Source organism: Lithobates pipiens, unplaced genomic scaffold (assembly GCF_037356315.1).
Source record: "Lithobates pipiens isolate NorthernLeopardFrog02 unplaced genomic scaffold, aLitPip1_a1.2 Scaffold_19, whole genome shotgun sequence".
Lineage (NCBI taxonomy): Eukaryota > Metazoa > Chordata > Amphibia > Anura > Ranidae > Lithobates > Lithobates pipiens.
This window is the reverse complement of record NW_027507764.1, coordinates 346,361,990-346,381,237: the sequence shown is the minus strand read 5'-3', so window position 1 is coordinate 346,381,237 and position 19,248 is coordinate 346,361,990. Positions and strand designations below refer to the sequence as shown.

The window sequence follows — 19,248 nt, the reverse complement described above, 5'->3', positions numbered from 1 at the left end:
TATAAAATACATAAACACACACATACATGCATACACACGCACATATATATATATCCCATATACATTTGTATTTGTGTGTAGACATATATGCAAAATATACATATATACACACACCCACATCCATAGATAACCAACTCACACACAGTTTATATCTATTTACATACATTTTTTTTTTTAAACAGGGCTAATCGTCAAGCGCCATAGCACAAACTGTAATGTAGCTTCTCCTTTTCACCAGTAGTACATTCCTGCATAAGAAACATGATGGTCATGACATGATGGTTAAGGCATCCGATGCTGGAAGACAGAACTCTTTGCTTGGTTTGACAGTCCACCTCTGCCCTCCTCCACCTCCATGACGGGACACATCAAGGTCTGCACTTGCTCTAATGCGCACAGCCTCGCTTTTATTGAGAACGGGGTTGGAATGGTGCAATGCAAGAGAACTGCCAAAGGCTAACATTTAAAGAACAAAAAAAAAAAAAAAAAAGTCAAGAATTTTCTATTTATACATATTTATTATTACCAGGATTCAAAAGTTACCTGGTAAACTTTGAAAGGCAAATATTGCCCAAACGGTTCTGCAAAATGCAGAGACTAGTAAGCCGTTGAATTCAAGCAAACAGAATCAAGACATAGGCAGGGGTGGACAGTTCCATGGATGGTAAAGTTTCCACTGAATCCTCTGTATGTATGTCGGAGGTAGAACTACTAAATAGTAACACCATTCAGACACGTTGTGTGTAGATCAAGTTGTACAGTTCAAAAGATAGGAATCTTTTTATGTTTCCTGGTTGTAGCAACTACCATTGATTTTGTAAATATTCTCATTCAGCACATCTCAGATGAATGTCATTCCTTCCTTCCACTATTGTCCACTTAGCAAAAACCAAGACTCATACGTGGGTTAAAGAATGAATATGAATGAGGTCTTATATGAAACCATCTCTGTTGGTTTCATCTTTTTTTTTTTCCAGTTATTGGCTCTAGCTCTGAATGGCTTTCTCCATGACTTTAAATGTCCACCTCTGGAAAGACAGTGATTGGTGTACGGAAACAAGATTTCAAAAACGTAAAAGAAAAACAATAATGCTTTACTGAAAAATGTCCTTTTTTTTTTTGAATATTTAAATTTCTCATACATATAAAACTGTATATTGAAAAAGTGTGGTAGCAAAATATAATAAAGTAGTAAGGCACTCAAAATCCATGTAAAGTTTGCATTTTACTTTAAGTTTATGGCACATGATATGGCCTGCCATAATCCCATATAGCTGTCAAAACATCCTTAAAGTGGATCAAGTGTATGATTCTGTCATAGCAATTCAGAAGGGTAACAACCCCTCCACATCTCTGGCTCATTTCATTCCCACAACAGGCAAGGACCCCTCTGATAATAGATGTATGCAGGTTTTTTTTTTTTAATTCCTTGTTGCTTTGTACAGATTCACGATTGGAGTTTCTTTAAATGTCTGCGTCTTTAACATCCACCCCCTACTGCTTGCTTTGAGCTGTTATTTCCAGGAGCAGTTTCATTTTTTTGAGATGATTCCTCAGGAGCACTTTTTTTTCTTGCTTCTGTTTACAGCGTGGCCGTTAAGACTTGATGGTGTCACATTCATTTTCTGATGCGTGATTTGTGCTGCTCTGCAGGGACTCCGTTTCACTTTCCTCCTCACCCCTAAGCCGTTTCTCCTCTTTATCAGTGTCCTTGCACTGGCTCTTCATATCTTTTACTTTCTGATGGATCCGTTGGTGGCGTACCAGACTGTGCTTTAGAGTAAAAGTGCGTTCACATGTCTGGCATTTGTAAGGCCGCTCACCTACAAAAACAAAATACATTTAAAACATTGATACAAATAGTTCAGTCTGGGTGAGTAAAACAAACCAAAAATTGGAAATTATAAACGTCAGTCATTTTTTTATCTATCCAAAATCTTCTGCCCTTGTTTAAAACATTTTTTCTCTGCCAGTAAAGACCTTATACAGCCCACTTCCGGTTTCGTGTCTGGTAAAAAGCCTAGGCTTATGACATCACAGTTCTCTCTCTCTCTCTCTCTCTCGTGAGAATTTTCCAGGAAAGGAGTCATAACAGCGCCAATCAGAGCTGCAGGGTGGAAGAGCTGGAAGTGTGCCTTTGTGTGTCTGTGAAAAACCAGGAAGTAAACAGGCAGCAGCTTCAGTTGCCCACAGTTAAAATGGCTGCAGCCAGACTCGGTGGAGGGAGTTTTCTGCAGCATATTTGGAAAGTACAGAATCACAGTATATATAAAACAATTTGCAAAGTGGTTGGAGGGAAGCATTAGAAAGGCAAAGATTTTTTTTATTACAAGTTACGTGAGCAGACTGCAGTTCCTCTTTAAAGAGAACGTAGACTGTTTTTTTAGTTTAGTGAAGTCCAGTAACATTTGTATTGGTGTGTCACCCTTGAAGAGATTCACTCATCCGTTAATGCTGGTGACTCTGGTCTTTGTAACAGAACGTTAGGGGACACCAGTTTTGGTAACAACTATAAAAGAAGGGAATTTCCATCACTTTGGGGAGACTTCCTGTCAATTCCTGTTATGTTTTCATTACAGGAAGTAAGGCTGGATTCACACCTATGCATTTTTTTTTGTGCTTTTTGCAGAACTGCACTGCAGAACGTGTTCCATAGGAAACCATGTTAGATGGACTATAGTGCAAATCTGCAAAATGCAAAAAACACTAAAACCGCATAGGTGGGAATCCAGCCTAAAGGGGAATCTCTCCCAACAGAACAGAGGCAGCAAAACAAAAAGGGGCAGCTTTACAGTTCCCTGCTAAAGCACAGCTAACCCAGTTATGCTTTTTGGCATGCTTTCAGAAAGCACACCAAAACTGTGGGACATAATACAAGTCCATGGGAAAAGCACAGCTGGCGCACACAAAAACCATGGGTTAGCACGCTTTGCCCAAAGTGCAGCGGGGCAAGGTGAAGCTACCCCAACTTGACAAGGATTTTATTCATTCCTTATGCCCGTGATGGCAAGCCTTGGCACCCCAGATGTGTTGGAACTACATTTCCCATGATGCTCATGCACTCTGCAGTTTAGTTTGAGCATCATGGGAAATGTAGTTCCAAGACATCTGGGGTGCCAAGGTTCGCCATCACTGCCTTACGCTATCCAAGAAAAAACTAACAAATTTGAGCTACATACACATACATTTTAAGAACAGTTAATTGATATGATAGTTGAAGGTCGTGTCCCAAATAATAGATTTCCGAAACACGTCAAACAGAAAACTGGGGCAGCCATGTGATGTGGTTTGTGTACCGCATTAACCTTCTAACTTGTGCACTCACCAGTAGTGCAAAATATGCAAGGAAACGTTATGATAATGATGTCTCCTTCCAATTTATTATATGTAAATAGAGAAACTCTTGGAAATGACTAACCTGTGTGTGATCTCATGTGTCTTGTGAGATCCTGGAGGGACCAGAAACGCTTACTACAGACAGTGCAGATCTTCTTTCTTTTGTCCGCTTTTGTCCCTTTAGTCTCATTCTTGGAATCTTTGTCATCATCACTTTTGTCCAAATGCTTTTCTACTTTCTCTTCAGAGACTTCTTCACCATCTAATGTATGTTCAGCTTGCTCACTCTCCACAGGAGATTTGGACACCTTTAAGTCAACCGGGAGCTCTTCTTCCTGGTCTCCAGTCTCCTTTGAGGGATCCTGATTACCTTGGTTGTTACAGGCGTGAGTTGACAGATCCTTGCATGCATGGTCACTGCTTTTCTCTTGATCATTGCTTTCACATGAATGTGCCTTCTTGTGTCTTCCTAAGGTAGCCGGAAACTTGAAGTTCTTCCCACAAATATCACAAGAGTTGCCCGTAGCTTGCCCATTGGGTGACAGTTTGAAGTCCATCAGCTTACTTGCAAAATTGAGATCTAGGCTTTTGTTGCTCACAGCGTCATCCTCTATCTGTTCACCTTCATCCTGGTTGGCCTCCTGATCTAGTGTTAGTTTTTCAGTCTGCTTGTTCGTGGGCACCTGCTCGCTTTCTGTAACTTCAGTTTGCTCTGCTTTTTCCCTGTCCCCGGACGTCAGATCTAGCACATCACCTTCAACAGCTGATAAATCTCCATCAGATTGACTATCTGTAAAGAAAAAGAAGGAAAACTTAACAAATGTGCTTTGAAAACAGAGCATTACAGCTACTAAACTTGTTTATTGTTTTCCCAAGTATTTTAAGTTTATCTAAACCCAAAACAAAAAGGTTATATACTTCAGCTTACTAATCCTTAGATTTGGTGGCTGCATTACTTTCCTTTTTTCTAACATTTTTCCTTTATTCTCCTCTGGTGATCCGGTCAGTAACACTTCCTGTCTTAGAGTAAAAATGTTCACCGACTACATCTAAGGAGTCAGGATGCACTCCCAACTTGGACTACAAACCCCTCATTCTCTCCTGATCCCCCTTAAGGTGGCTATACATGTTTCAATATGATCATTCCATTAATCACTCAAACTAAAAAGTTCAAATTGAAGGGCTCATAAACAGACCACCTGTTTGATTAATTTAGCAAGCTTTTGATCAATTTGGTGCTAATACGTCGATCGGCTGTAGTATAGTTTTATAAAACATTCTGATAAATTGAATGAATATTTGTGTGCATGTGTCAGATCAGTTTAAATGTTTTTGATTGTATTGTCAATTGATAACGTGTTACATAGTTCAATATTTTAAATTGATACTAAACAGACAGGTGTGAATTGCCATAATCCATCCACATAAATCATATATATAATGCCACTGGAATTTTTTTAAAATCCTTTAAGCACCTTATTCCTGCAGTACTGGTGTGTGATCACATGATTTTTCCCTGTTCTTTGGCATCCACAGGGGAGGGGCTTCTATTGCTTTGCTGATGTATGCTCTCTATAGTATGTCTTTGTTTGGCCAGCCCTGATTGGTGCTCTGCCAGTCAAGTGACTAAAAACCAGTCAGTTTCAGAACAGCAATTCAAATTAGATAAAAATTTTAAAATAACTGTTTTACAGCTCCCAATAAATCTATCGAACATCAAATGTGCATTTTTGTGCATTAACTACCTGACCTCTGGAAGATTTACCCCCCTTCCTGACAAGTCAATTTTTTGCAATATGGCACTGTGTTACTTTAGCAATTGTGCGGTTGTGCAACACTGTACCCAAATACAATTTATGTATTTTTTCCCACAAATAGATCTTTCTTTTGGTAGTATTTGATCACCTCTGCATTTAAAAAAAAATTATAATTTTTTTTTACTTTCTGCTATAAAACCTATCCAATAAATTTTTTTTTTTTTAAAAAAACATTTCTTCGTCAATTTAGGCCAATATGTATTCTGTATTGTATTATTTTTTGAAGTTCACAGATAATAGCTGGTAAAACTGATAAGCCTGTTTGATATATCAGTTCAGTGCACAGGAAGTTACAAGGACATGCATTTTTAGCAGAAACAGCAAGAAAACAAATGCACATCAAAGGACTGGTATGCTATGGTATATTACATTTTCTATTCTTGAGTTTAAATATACTTTAAAATTTTCTACTTTCAATAAAATAAAAAAGCCCAAAACCTATGCCTTCCCCATAAAAACCAATGACGCTGTGAGGCCCAGGGCTGAACGTGCACCGAAGGTGCAGTGTCCAGTATGGACATAAAAATGCAGGTCAATTAGAAATCCCATTAAGTGTGCAGATCAATACATGTTTACATGTTTTGTTTTCAAATGGACATACAGAATTTTTGTATGATGGACAGGAAGAAAGCGCTACCTGTGCTATCGTGTGATCCAGCATCACTTTCTTTAGAATGGGCCACAAGACCGTTTCTTCGCAAGGAGAGGTTGGCAACTCCATGTTTGCGTAAGAGATGGCGCTCACAATTAGATTTGGTAGAAAAGAAGGCATCGCATTGTGCACAGGGATAGGGTTTCTGACCTGGAGCAGGAAACAAAGTATTTAGTTGACCTAATGGTTTACTTAATCTGATGGTTTAAAAAAAAAAAAAAAAAAAATCAAAACAATGCAGAGAAACAGATCCCACGATGGGAGGTACCAGATGATATTGGAGATAGATAAATACACTATCTAGTAATTTTATAGAAATAACTTGACACATAAGTCAGGAGTTTTGTGGGTTGAAGCAAAAGAGGAGGGAGAAGGGAGGGCAACAATACCCTTTAGAACAAGAGAGCCTCTCTAGCCGGGACACAAAAGCAGCATTATGAAAACCCACTCTGCTTTAATCTGTTTTGAGTTGTTCGTTTTGCTGCTAATTAACAGCTAAATCTTCATTAGGAGATCACACAGACCAGTCCTTACTTCCAAGCTGTCATGTGATCACACTTTGCCTAATTACATGGATATCCATGTCTCCCTTTGTACTGCAGGAATGAGGCAAATCTCCTTTCTGTCAAATCACAATCTTTTGGGATACAATAGTACCAATCACAGACTCCAGACTGACCTATGCCTCTAAACAGGACTATTATGTCATGCTGCCTTATGGGTTATGTTTTATTCAATTTGGATTGTTCACGTTTCAGGGATTTTTTATTTGAATAATTTGAATATACTAAGTCGTCAAATGTTTATGGTACTATGTAATGTATATTTCACCGCTTTAGGGTAATCTTTTATATGACTATGTGATGTGGGTTGTATGCACTTTTTATTTCAATATTTTTTTAATAATCATTATTATAAAACTTAGACTCTCTCTAATGCCACGTACACATAATCAGAATTTCCGCCAGCAAAAGACCGATGAGAGCTTTTCATCTGAAAATGCGACCGTGTGTAGGCTCCATCGGAATTTAGCTGGCCGAATTCCCGCCAGCAAAAATTTGAGAGCATGTTCTCAATTTTCTCGACGGAAAAAACTTTCTATCTGCAATTCCGACTTGCAAAAACTCACACATTCTCAGATTCAACTACGAGGCGGAAGTTACTGGCTACTGAACTTCCCTTTTCTAGTCCCGTCGTACGCGTTGTACATCACTGCGTTCTTGACGCTCGGAATTTGGTATGACCGTGTGTAGGCAAGACAGCTTGAGCGGAATGCCGTCGGGAAAACCACCAGCGCCTTTTCCGACCAAAATTCCGATCGTGTGTATGCCGCATAAGTGTATACTATACCAGAGTCTCCCGCACTACCACGCAAATTGAGAACCAAATTCAATAATAAATATCATAAATGTTTGCAGCAGCTGTTGTCGTGTCCCCACACCAAACATTGCACTAAAAATCTCATCATTTGTAAGTGGATGTTGCACTGCATTTAGGAGTTGGCACTTTACGTTTTGTTTTTTAGTCCCACGGATTATTCATGCATTTGAAAGTGATTTATATGCCATATATATGGGTTAGTTTTGTTTGATTGTGCCAAGTTTTATATATCTAAGTGTGCTGTGGGCACATTTTGTGAAAGCTAGGACAAAGTATGAAATGCTCATATGTTACCAGAATTTTGGTAATCCTAATCACCTAATGTAAGAGTCGTTATTTATCTTGAGGCCTGTTCACATGTTGATGAAGCAGAACATGTGTATGTGTTCCCAAATGCGTAAAGAGCAGTGCAGCACTTCTTTTTAAAAGAGCCAAACTGTGGTGCCAAGCGATGTGGTGCCTGTATATGCACTGCATATGGGGTGCTGCTCCTTCACTGTCCAGTCACCAGGCTGTGGAGTTGCATGTGGAGAGGAGGAGTCGGGGCACAGGAGCCAGACAGGGAAGGAGGCTGAGAGCCCCAGACTATCCCACACATCCCTAGGCTGAGCCGCTGCGGTGTCGGGAGGACAGTGACCGCACTGTGTGCTCTGTTATCATTGCTGCCTGTCTTCTGAGCGCATACTCCATCCCCCTCGCTCTCCATTCATAACGTTATTGGAGCGCTGTGCAGTGCTGCTGCCTAATCCAGGGAAGCTGGAATGGCGGTGTGCAGACCATATCTAAGAATCCTGGCCACCTTGAGGAGTATGCCAGGGAAAGTGTGGTGACCCCAATGAAATTTCAATGGGCCATTTGTGACCATTTGGTCATGTATAGCTGGTAAGCATGTATTTTTACAAACTGAGGTGGTGGCTTCTGATGCACAAATTTTCCATTTTGTTGGTGGTGGAGAACCAACTTTGATGCTGCGGCTTTGATAGGAACGTCTGATAAGAGGACTTTCTGACACGTGGACTTTTTCTGCCTTTTTTTATTGTAATGCATTTTGTATGCCTTATGTATATATTCACATGTGGGTAGAGCGTTTTAGCGCAGCTCAGGATATTGTAAATAGTCATGTGTTTCACCCATATCATTGACCAAAACTCTACTGCTGCAGTGGAGGCTGAGAATATCACTAAAAAGACTATTTTGTGACACGGCTAACAGATTTTTATTTTTAACCTACATATACAAATCTTTTATTGGAATAAACTAAGATTACTATGTAGGCTGTCATTGACATCATTGCACACAGATGTAAACACAGACATATGGGTGGGCGGAAGCTTCTGAGTTTGGGATATTGTGCCCTTACACGAGTACCCGTAAGTGCAAGTTCCAGCATTTACAGGCATATACTTGTGTATGGTGCATTATATCAATACAGACCTAAGGGCTGAAGTACACATCAGCTGGGGTTCACAGGCACTGTAAATACAGGCATACGTTATACTGTACACCCATACACCGGTATTTATGTTCATGAGCCCTAAAAATGACGGCTGTCTGGCTTTAGTATGTTTACTGTAACTGGCAGGTAACAAGAAATTAAAGCAGAACTAAACCCTCCTACCCTTTTAACTAAAGATGAAGCCACCTTGGCCTACATTTACATCTGCAGTTTCCATGGTACTGCATGTGACCAGCTATTACACCAGTCATTTGAAGGTATGAAAGATTAGCTGAGAGCATACTGCCTACTGTAATAGTTTGGTAAATCGATAAAAGCAGGACCTTAAAAAGATAAGTATAACCAAAGCTATTTTGGCTATACCTCTCCTATTGGTCACAGGAGGGCAGTCCGTTCCCCACTCCCGAGACCTGTTTTCAGCTGACAACCGGCTGAAGTCCGTTGTCGGCTAATGTCACAGAGCTGGTCCAGGCTCTGAAAAGATCCCGACCATATGGCTGGGACCTGCCCAGAAGCCTTTACAGGTAGCCTCTCCGCAATCGGCCAAGAGCTTGAGTCCGCCCCCCTACAGTCCACTGTGCCAGTGAGCGCTGGAGGGGCAGAGCAGAGAGCTGGTGACTGACAGTCATGGCTTTCTCCTCAGCAGAGCAGAGGGGGGGGGAACAGAACAACGTTGTTTGATCGCTCAGTTCTGTGTGCAGAACCATTGGGGGATCGATACTTCATCCACCTAGGTGAATATTATAATATAATATAATATATATATATATATATATATTTATTTTTACCCCATAACCCATTCTTTTAAGCCAATTAAAAACAGGAAGGCTTTTTTTTTTGCAAAAGAGACATGCAAGGTTCCCTCTCTAATAAAAAATCTACCTGCCTGCTTAGTACAGGTTAAAGTTCATGACTGCCAAAGTAAAAGTCACTATATTTTGGGTGCTTAATTTAAATAAACAGTATGCCTACGAAACATTGCAGCAGTCTAGAATCTCTTACCTGTGTGAGTGAGCATATGTCTCTGGAGGGAGCTGGCCCAGGGGAAAACACGAGGGCAGTAAGGGCAAGTTATTTTTTGTAAGGAGTTTGAGTAAGAGTTTCTCTTTCCTCTTCTTTCTTCACCACTATCTCTCTCATCCTCACTGGTGCCATTTTTGTCCATAGCATCTTTAATGTGATCAGTGGATTGCAGATAAGGGCTGAATTTGTTAGTGTCAGTTGTGGCCAACATTTTCTCAACACTTGCAAACTCACCACTTGATTCCAGATCGACACCAGCAGTCACTACACCAGCAGTCACTTTAGGTTTATTTTTTGTTCCTTTCTTTCTGCCCCTTTTCTTTGCTCCTATGACTAAAGCAGCAGCTGTACGGACATCAGCTGGGCTTACAGAATTTAGACTACTTTGGGAAGCATCGCTGGAAACCATGGGTTCTTTCTGATGGATTGTCGCATTGGAAGCCACAGATTTGTCAGTGGCTGATGAGTTGTTGGCAGCAACTTGAGAAGTGGGTGCTAAATCTGTTTTCAGTAAAGTAGAGGCAGATGATACAGAAGAAATTATCTGTGCAAGGGAAGCCAGGGGTGGCAGTTCTTTAGAAACTGATGGCTTTGGCAAGAGAGGAGGTGGCTTAGGCCTCAAAGGACGAAGGATAGTTGCACTTCCAAGAACAGCAGGGGAAATGACTGGGACAGTCAAATGCACAGGGGTTTTCACTGGTTTGGAATGTGTAATAGCTGCAGCTTTCTCTAGAATTTCATTGGCACTTAAGGGAAATGGGCATGGCTCGCAATTGTACTGTTGGCCAATGGGTCCACTTACTTGCTCTTGTGTCTTTGCTTGCACTTGTGAGTTATCGTTGTCCTTTTTTGAATATTTAGGCATGGACAGGTCAATGGGTTCCATAGAGGAATCATAAGAGGCAAGAGACAAGTTGTAAATGTGCTCCTCCTTCACTTGTTGGAACCCAGTAGGGTTCTTGTTCTTTTGAGAAAAGTCCAAGGGCTCATCAAGCTCCATAGGAAAACTGGCAGTAGGTTCAAGTTTAAAAGTAGATACCCCTCCGTGAAGAAATCCATTCTGTGGTTCCACATAAGATGTGGTTGCTTTCCGATCAAGGTAAGTGCTTTCCTCCAAAAGTGGAGTGTCTGATCTAGTTTGCTCTGGACTACAGGATGCACATAATAAAACATGGTTCTCTATTTCTTTCTCTTGTACGTGCTGGTGCTGTTTAAGAATGTGGTGAATGCAGTTTCTTTTGGCAGAAAAGGCAGTGCCGCACTCTTTGCACTGAAACGGTTTCTTTTTCTGAAAGTTGGTGTGACTCCTCATATGTATATGAAGAGCACGATAGCTTTTTAAGTCCTCTCCACAGCATTTGCAAACAGTGTCTGGAGAACAGACAGCATCAACCATTTCAGATTTGTTGGTAGATATATAGTCAATGTTTTTTTCTATATCTTTTCTGGTGACTTTTAGATGCTTTTTACGCAGGTGTCGCTCGCAGTTTGCTTTAACAGTAAAAGGGTACTGACAGATTTTACATACGTATGGCCTCTCACCACTGTGTGTTCGAAGATGTCGTATCAGTGCTGCTTTGTCAGCTGCAATATAATCACATATATTACACTGATAAGGCGATATCCCCAAGTGAGTACGGATATGAGCCCTCAATACACCGGAGAATGTAAATACCTGATCACAGAAACTGCAAGGATACAATACTTTTTTAGCTTGGGTTGGTTTCTTGCCATTTGATCCGGGAATATTTGATTTCAAATCTCCTTCAACTCCTTCTTGTTTGATCTTTGCCTCCAAATCCAAAGGCAAAAAGGCTTCTATAATACTGTCCTGTTCTAGTTGAGTCTTCAGGTCTTGCTGACTCACCGATTCAGAGGTGGGTACTTGGGAATTCTGAGCAGAGGAACTGTAAGTCACTCCGGATCTGGATTGCAAATATACAGCACTTGTGGAAGATTCCACAGAATTTTTTATTAATCTTATCGGTGGGGGAGGAAGGCTTGGGCTGATACAGCCTGGAGAGGCCTGCTGGTTTGCAACTACAGATGGCGGTGTTGAGGCAGCAACAACCGTACGAGGGGTCACTGGTGGCTTTGGCTTAAGAGGTGGCATATATTTGAAAGCAGCAGGAGAAGTTTTAGACAAAGGTGGAAGACTGATCTGAGAAGATGCAGAAGTAGCCATCTTTAATATTTGCTGAATATCAGCTAGTTCTCCAGAGATTGGTTTTACTACAATACTGTTGTCAGGCTGTACAGTAAAGCCCTTTTGAAAAGGCTGCAGAGAAAGCAATTTTAAGTTCTCTCTTGTTGGTGGCAGTACTGCAAAACGTCCACCCATAGAGGATGCTTCTATGGGGGCCAACTTCAGCACGGTTGTGCTGCTACCAAGCTCACGAGGTAGGCTGCTCTTTATAGCTTCTATATGAGTGCCATGGGCACTTTCCAGTGAATTGTCCTCCTCACTGTCTGGCTTCGTGTCTTTGGTGTGCTGCAGACCCAGGGCTTCCATGAAAGATTTCTTGTCTTCACTATCCTCAAACGAGTCTTCAGTTTTGTGCTCATTAGCTACCTGATCTTCTTTGTGGCTTTCCATGTGCAGTTTAAGAGCAGATGGCATTGGAAATGCCTTGTTGCAGGAGTCGCAGATAAAACTGTGCAATTCACTGATGCATCTACGCAAGTTGGTTTCACACCATACCTAGGACATAGGCAAAAAGACAACTCAATATTGTTCTTAAAACAAAAAAAATACTATACTGTATAGACTAAAGTGTGTATATGGTACAATCATTTGCATACACACATTGATTTTGCATTCACATTCAGAAACATTTATATCTAGAAATAGAATGTCCTGCTCTGGCTGTGGATGGGTTAATGTCTATCTGGGTCTAAGGGCAGACCAGTATTTTTTTTCTTTTTTGTCCACATGCCATCTAAAGCCTTGTGAACTGGGGATTAGGATGATAAGCCCTTTACTGCTATAGAAACCCAAAGAGCATTGCATGTCTTGCTGTGATACACCGCATCTAGCCCTTTGCACAAAACACACAGCTGACCATCTTCTTTTGTTCTCCATTTTTAAATAGCAGCTTAGTGCAGGAGCAGCAGTATATCTAAGACATGTCCCTCCCAGAGATTAACTTTATTCCTGATGCCCAAGCAATTAGTTATAATTACTTGGGAATAAAATTGATTTAAACCAATCCAGCCTGGATCTAAGGTATGAACTGCTTACAGTCCAATGAATGACAGATGGTTTGAATGAATCTGACTTTAGGACTTGCCTTCAAAGTTGCACATGACAGTCTGTCTCAGTGCCCTCTGCTGTCACTGTATAAGAGAAGTGTTCCAAGTAACGGAACAGCCTGAATAAAGCTAAGTAACAGAACAGCCTGTATGAAGCTTATAAATGATCTATCTTGTATTATGAAAACATGATGAATGGTATATTCGGTTTAGGATTCATAAAAACTCACTTAGGAACACCAAGCTCTGGTAATGTGGCTATGCCCTTTAAAAATGGATATAAAATGGGTACTACACTTAGTACCCCACAATTTAATTATGATTTTCTGAAAGACTTGATTCTCTAAATGTTTTTGATGCAATGTTTACGCCCTCTGCAGGCAGTATGTACATTATAATTCCTGGATGGATTACTACTATACAGGTAGTAAAATTAGCTTCATAAGCTGTAAAGGATGGGTAGTTTTATTATGTGGCTTGTTCAAAGTATTGACCTTGATCTTCTACAATGCTGATATTACTCTGAACAGATATTCAGCCTCAAACTGTTAATAACAAATCAGGAAAAACTTGATGGGTATGTCAGAGTTTAAAGTCTACTCATTCTAGTGATAAGAAAATTATAGCTTTTGCTATTGCTTTAAAGAATTTCTGGCCATTCAGTTATACCCTGGCATCTTTACCTGAGAAATGATAGGGAACTTATTGCAAGAGAAGTCTGTAAAGCCCAAATCGTTAAAGCCTGCAGGGATGGAAGGGTTGTTTTGAATATAAGGCTTCCCTGTAGGGTCTCTGGGGAGTAGCTTGTGGATTGCAGCATTGTGGCGCAGTAGACCCCGATGGGTGCGAAATGAAACGCAGCAAATGTCACACCTGGAAAGTCGGAGAGAAAATAAAATTGTCATATTATGTCTGCCCTTGGGAGTTAAAGAAGTAATCACATTTTTTTTTAAACTGCATTACAACAATTAAAACCATGTACACACCATTAGTTATTTAAAAAAAGAAAAATTAAGCTAGGTTTCAATAGACCTTTGACTACAGAAATGGCGAACACCACTGCTAACCTCCTTCTGAAATGCTAATTGTCTGGCTGTTAACAAAAAAATTTGATTTTTGTGATTCAAATCAGATTTTTTTCAATTTAAAAAAATCACATTTATTTTTTATTTAAATCAGATTTTTTGATTTTTATCAAATTTATTTTAATAAAATGCTTTTGGTGTATCTATAGATAGTTTTCCATTTAAGATACATTAATAATTTAGTTTATTCAGCACGAAATGGAGCTTCGTTATGAAGTATGAGGCTGTATATTCTGAAATATTTACATTTTTGGTAAATTCATTCAACGAATTCAAGCTCTGCAAGCCGAGATAACATGCACTGCATTGATGCATTCACACAATTTCACAGTAGTCCTGAGATAAAAACAAAGTTCAGGAATATTCCTTTATCCCATTGTTTTGCAAATCTATGTACACTACAAACTGTTTGACTGAATCGTTTCTGATATCGCTGTTTTACTTACCTGGCATCTTATTATTCTAAATAGAAAACATTCATTTTGTTTGCAAATATTTTAGATTCGAACTAGCAGCAAGAATAAGAACTTCCATTAAAAGAGCACCTGTCCTTTCAGATCCATCATGGCAACCCCTGTTAACAGGCATCCACATCTCTTGTGTTGTTGTATCCCTGCCGCATCACCAGCCGTCCCATTAAAGTGAATGGGACGGCCGGTGAGTCAACAGTAGGAATGAGCTCTGGCGTGTTCGCATGGACCACGTGCAGAGCCCGCCAGGAAGTTGCGCAGCGCTAATCACAGGCAGTGAGACATTGCCCGATCTCTGCAGCCGCACAACAGGGCAAGGTCTCATTGCCTGTGATTAACGCAGTGCTGCGGTGACTTCCTGGCTGGCTCTGCACGTGGTCCATGCGAACATGCCTGAGCTCATGCTAAGTCAACAGCGGGTCAGAGGAGTAGCCGCTGCAGGACAGTTGCTCTTTAAAAATTATGATTTAAATTTAGTTGATTTAAATCAAACCTTTTTACTAGTGATTTAAAATCAAATCCACCCTGACTGTCTGCCTCTGGCCTCAAAGTTTCATTGATCAGACCAAGTACCCCCTGAAGCCATATATGTTCTGGGGGTGCAATTCAAAATATTGAAGCCAGAAGATCAATAAGTAGGCCAGGCAGCTAACATTTTCAGAAGGAGAGAGCTGCAACAGCAGCCCTCATTTTGCTCATGACAGGTTTTCTGTATTTTCTGAGCCGACAGGGTCTTAATACAGCTGGAGCAGAGGAATGCTCAGTGAATCTGCAATAAATGCTCCTTGTTTGTACTCCTATGTACAAAAGGAGGAAATACAGTTTTATTTTTGATTTCATATTACACATGTGCTTGGAATCTTCTCTATTTTACATGTTATATAAAGTAGAATGAAAGGATTACTTTGAAAGACCTTATTTGTTTCTGAGCAACCTGTTGATGACAAAGATGGGTGACACAGATGTGTTTCGTCAAAGCTTGCTGTCGAGGGTCATGTTCAGTGACCTGCTATTTGCACATGCTTCTATAGGGTGTTATATTCCTTTAATAAGCTAGGCTTCACTGCTATAGTTGGCAGCAAGTCAGGTAGTCGGCCTCCTAGACCACAGGACTATCTATTTTTGGAGTGCATAAACCAGGCCTAACTGAAAAGTAAACAAGTAGACCTTTTCATGGTATCATAATGTACCACTAAGATCTGCAGGCCAAAATAGCTTACATTGCTCTACACCTGAATAATTAAAACGAGAGAGTGAATTTATGCTTCCGAAAATTATGCAAATAGCCAAGCATGCTGCACAAATTGGTTTATAATCCAGAGTTAAGGATGTTATGATATTTATGCTCTAAATAACTGTTACAATGTGACACCATTGCCATCAGGAATTAAACTCCTCTCTCTCTAAAACAGATGACATAGGACATGAAGTAAAGTAGACAGGGCTTTTGCTACAACTAGTACTACTAGTTCTGTTACATGCCTTCTCTATCAGCACCATCCCCATCCCCCAAGACTAAAAGCAGCATCATGATTGGAGTTCTCTTTCCCATAAGGGGTGCTACAAAAGGAAAACAAATGCTTGCCAAACATACAGGCTTGTAATAAAAACCCTTTCAGGCCGGCACTCAACACCTGTTGACGTGTCTTCAAACTCAGAAGGCCAAACTGCAGACCAGCATGGAAAGACATCAGGGAGAAACATTTGGAAATGTCCTTGTCACAAAGACAGCATCTCGTCTTTAATCTGCTCTTCAGTGATCAGGCAGGTCGCAGCAAATCCATCCTAATGTCTTACAGGCAGCCAAGTGCTCGGCATCTTAGCTAGCACATCATCTACTCATCCATATGCCTCTTAACCTGCATCTTCCTACCTAAACAAGTAATAATTGCACAAACAAGTATTTGTTGTTCATAGAGTAAGGTTTACAAACATTATGATGCTGGAAAGAAATAAGATTTGCTCAGATTTCAACTGAATAAGTTCAATATATATTTTACAAGTGTGCTAGATGACTGCATTATGTCTTGTTTAAGTAATTATGTGGGTGGTCCCAATGGTCTAGGCTGGGGTGATCCTTTGACACAGTCTGTGACATCAAAGTGTGCCGCTTCCTACAGGGTGTCTCAGTGGCTCCAATTCCTCTGAAGTCTGCAGTTTAGTTCAGAACAATGTGACAGTAGGGGTTATTTACTAAAGGCAAATCCACTCTGCACTACAAGTGCAAGTGCAAAGCGCTCTTGAAATCGCACTGAAAGTGCATTTGGAAGTAAAGTCGCTGTAGATCCGAGGGGGACATGCAAGAAAAATAAAAAAAAAGCATTTTAGTTTGCACATGATTGAATGATAAAATCAGCAGAGCTTCCACTCATTTCAGATTTTCCCCTTAGATTTACAGTGACTGCACTTCCAAGTGCACTTTTAGTGCAAAGTGGATTTGCCTTTAGTAAATAACCCCCAGTGTGATATTATCCTCAACTCTATAGAATCTTTAAAGAGGAAGTAAACCCTGATGAGTTTACTTCCTCTTTCATTCCCTGCAAAGGTAAAGCATAATGGACTACTATGCATCGCATAGTACATTATGTGTCACTTACCTGACACAGGAGCCAGCGATGTCACCGCTGTCCCCTGTAGTCCGGCGCATCCATCTTCTCAGTGGGGTCTCGCCGCTCCACCGCCGTCATTTGGCGAAGCCGCGATGACGTCACTCCCGCGCATGCGTAGCAAGCGGTGCCTGTCTTCGGGCAAATACTAAGCCTATACGGTTTAGGAGATATTTCTTGGACCTACAGGTAAGCCTTAATCTAGGCTTACCTGTAGGTCAAAGTGGTTTGTAAGGGTTTACAATCACTTTAATACTGCATGACCCAGAAATAAGATCTATTAAAGTCACGGATACCACCCCACTCTTTCTTTGGGCGCATTAAAAAAAAAAAAAAAAAAAAAAAGTCATTAGAAAAATCACTGTCCATTTCTTTGCAACTTTTTGTGCCTTATTTTCAGAATTGTTCTCTAGGATTTGTGCATCTGGTCTACCCATTTTATCAAATTTCTATTAATACTTTATAAAATTTCCCTGTCTGCCATGGAGGCGCTACCAACAACATCCCTGTGATGACGAACAAAATAAAAATAAAAACTTAGGATGTAGCGGTGCATACAATGAGGTTTTTTGTCCCACTCTAGATTGCTGGAATATGTGTTCTTGAGCTGCAAAGGCAAGTTATTTGAAATCTAGGTCAATTTATTACATACGGTATGTGTATTGTGGTCCTCCAAAGTAAATCAACATGAGATTTGGTTTGCATGTTTCTGAACACAAGGAAAAAGCCTTCCCACGCATTTGTAAACAGTGCTTAACATAAAAAAAAAAAAAAAAAAAAAAATCTATGTAATCATATTAAATTACATCAATATAGATGTGAAATGAAGCCAAAGCTCCAAGAGGGATATGCAAACCTATTTTACATACTTTTCACATGTACATTCTAGATAAGTATATAGAGAAAAGGGAAGCAGGAATCAGGAAAATGACTTTAAGGCTGCATTCGTACTGCTCTGTTGCAAAAACTTGTTTTTCTGCCACGTTTCTGGTTACTCGACAATCAGCCTGCACCAGTGAAAAAAAGGGTATGCAACTTAAAAAACGCACCCAACTGCAAGTGTTTTTTTTTTATTAATTTCAATGGGAAGTTGCGTTTTTGTGTGTGTGTTCTTTTAGCACAACAAACATGCAACATGCAGGAAAAAAATAAAAACGCAGCTGACTGGTGTAAAGAGTTCCACAGGATCACGCATTTTTTTTCGTTTTTATTTTTTTATTTTTTGTACAGCAAAAACAGAATTCTTAATGTTTATGTTTATCTGGAATTACAATTCCTGGAAGCACTTGTCCTAATTTGCAACATTTTGCACTGGAAGTGAGCTCCAGTGCGGGTGGTACAGAATGACAAATAACCCCCCCACAACATGTTATTTATCTTTCTAATCCCTATTAGACAGCCACAGTGGAATGAAAACATCTGTGGCCTCTTGTGGATTTAGAAGACAATTAATGATCTAATTAACTTTATAGTACAGACGTACGGTCCCCAGGTGCTACAATTTAACACCCGTTTAGCTCTTCCACAGGGCAGTTCTAATACTCTGAAGGCCAGGGTGTTATTTCATTAATACTGTGTACACTACAAAACCCGTAGGAAGCACAATTCCCAGGGGACACAGGAAAAGCTATACAAGAGGCTTCTTTTGTATGTCAATTATCAAATCACAAGAGATGGGCCATTTACTTCCATTCCCACTTGCCTATTCTACTTTGCTTTCACCTCCTGTGTTTGAATGGGAGACATCTCCCTGGTCTCTGTGAACTGACATCAAACAGCTGCACTGCATTCAGCTGCTAGAAGGCAAAGGCAACACAAGCCGGGCAGCTCTCTCAGTACTGACACGGCTGGCACTCTGAATTTCCAGCCGCAGAGCCAGAAAAGTATAGAACACGGCTCGAAATCTCTGCTCCCTCCCACCGCGAGCAGCACTGGGCTCTTCCAGCAGCTCTCCAACGTCATCACATTATCCAAAGGAGGAGAGCCAGGACTAAAACTGTATAGGTTTTTGGTAACAAGCTGGAATGCCTAGCAGTTTTTACCCTTTGCCAAAAGATTTCTTTTCATTTCTATCTGAAACGAGTATACATTGGGGGGACATTTACTAAAACTGGCAAACACAGAATCTGGTGCAGCTGTGCATAGTTACTAATCATCTTCCAAGTTTTAGC

General features: G+C 40.3%; 1 protein-coding gene across 1 annotated transcript in view; it reads right to left on the bottom strand.

The window, feature by feature from the left end:
• Positions 1–498: 498 nt before the first annotated feature.
• RREB1 (ras responsive element binding protein 1) overlaps positions 499–19,248 on the bottom strand; it is a 120,747-nt gene continuing 101,997 nt past the window's right edge. The window contains exons 10-14 of the mRNA XM_077492147.1: positions 13,600–13,789; positions 9,644–12,365; positions 5,791–5,955; positions 3,419–4,126; positions 499–1,823 (exon numbers count right to left, since the gene is read on the bottom strand). Of these exons, the coding sequence (XP_077348273.1) occupies positions 1,597–1,823; positions 3,419–4,126; positions 5,791–5,955; positions 9,644–12,365; positions 13,600–13,789 (4,012 nt within the window). The 3' untranslated portion in view covers positions 499–1,596. The remainder of the gene's footprint in view (positions 1,824–3,418; positions 4,127–5,790; positions 5,956–9,643; positions 12,366–13,599; positions 13,790–19,248) is intronic.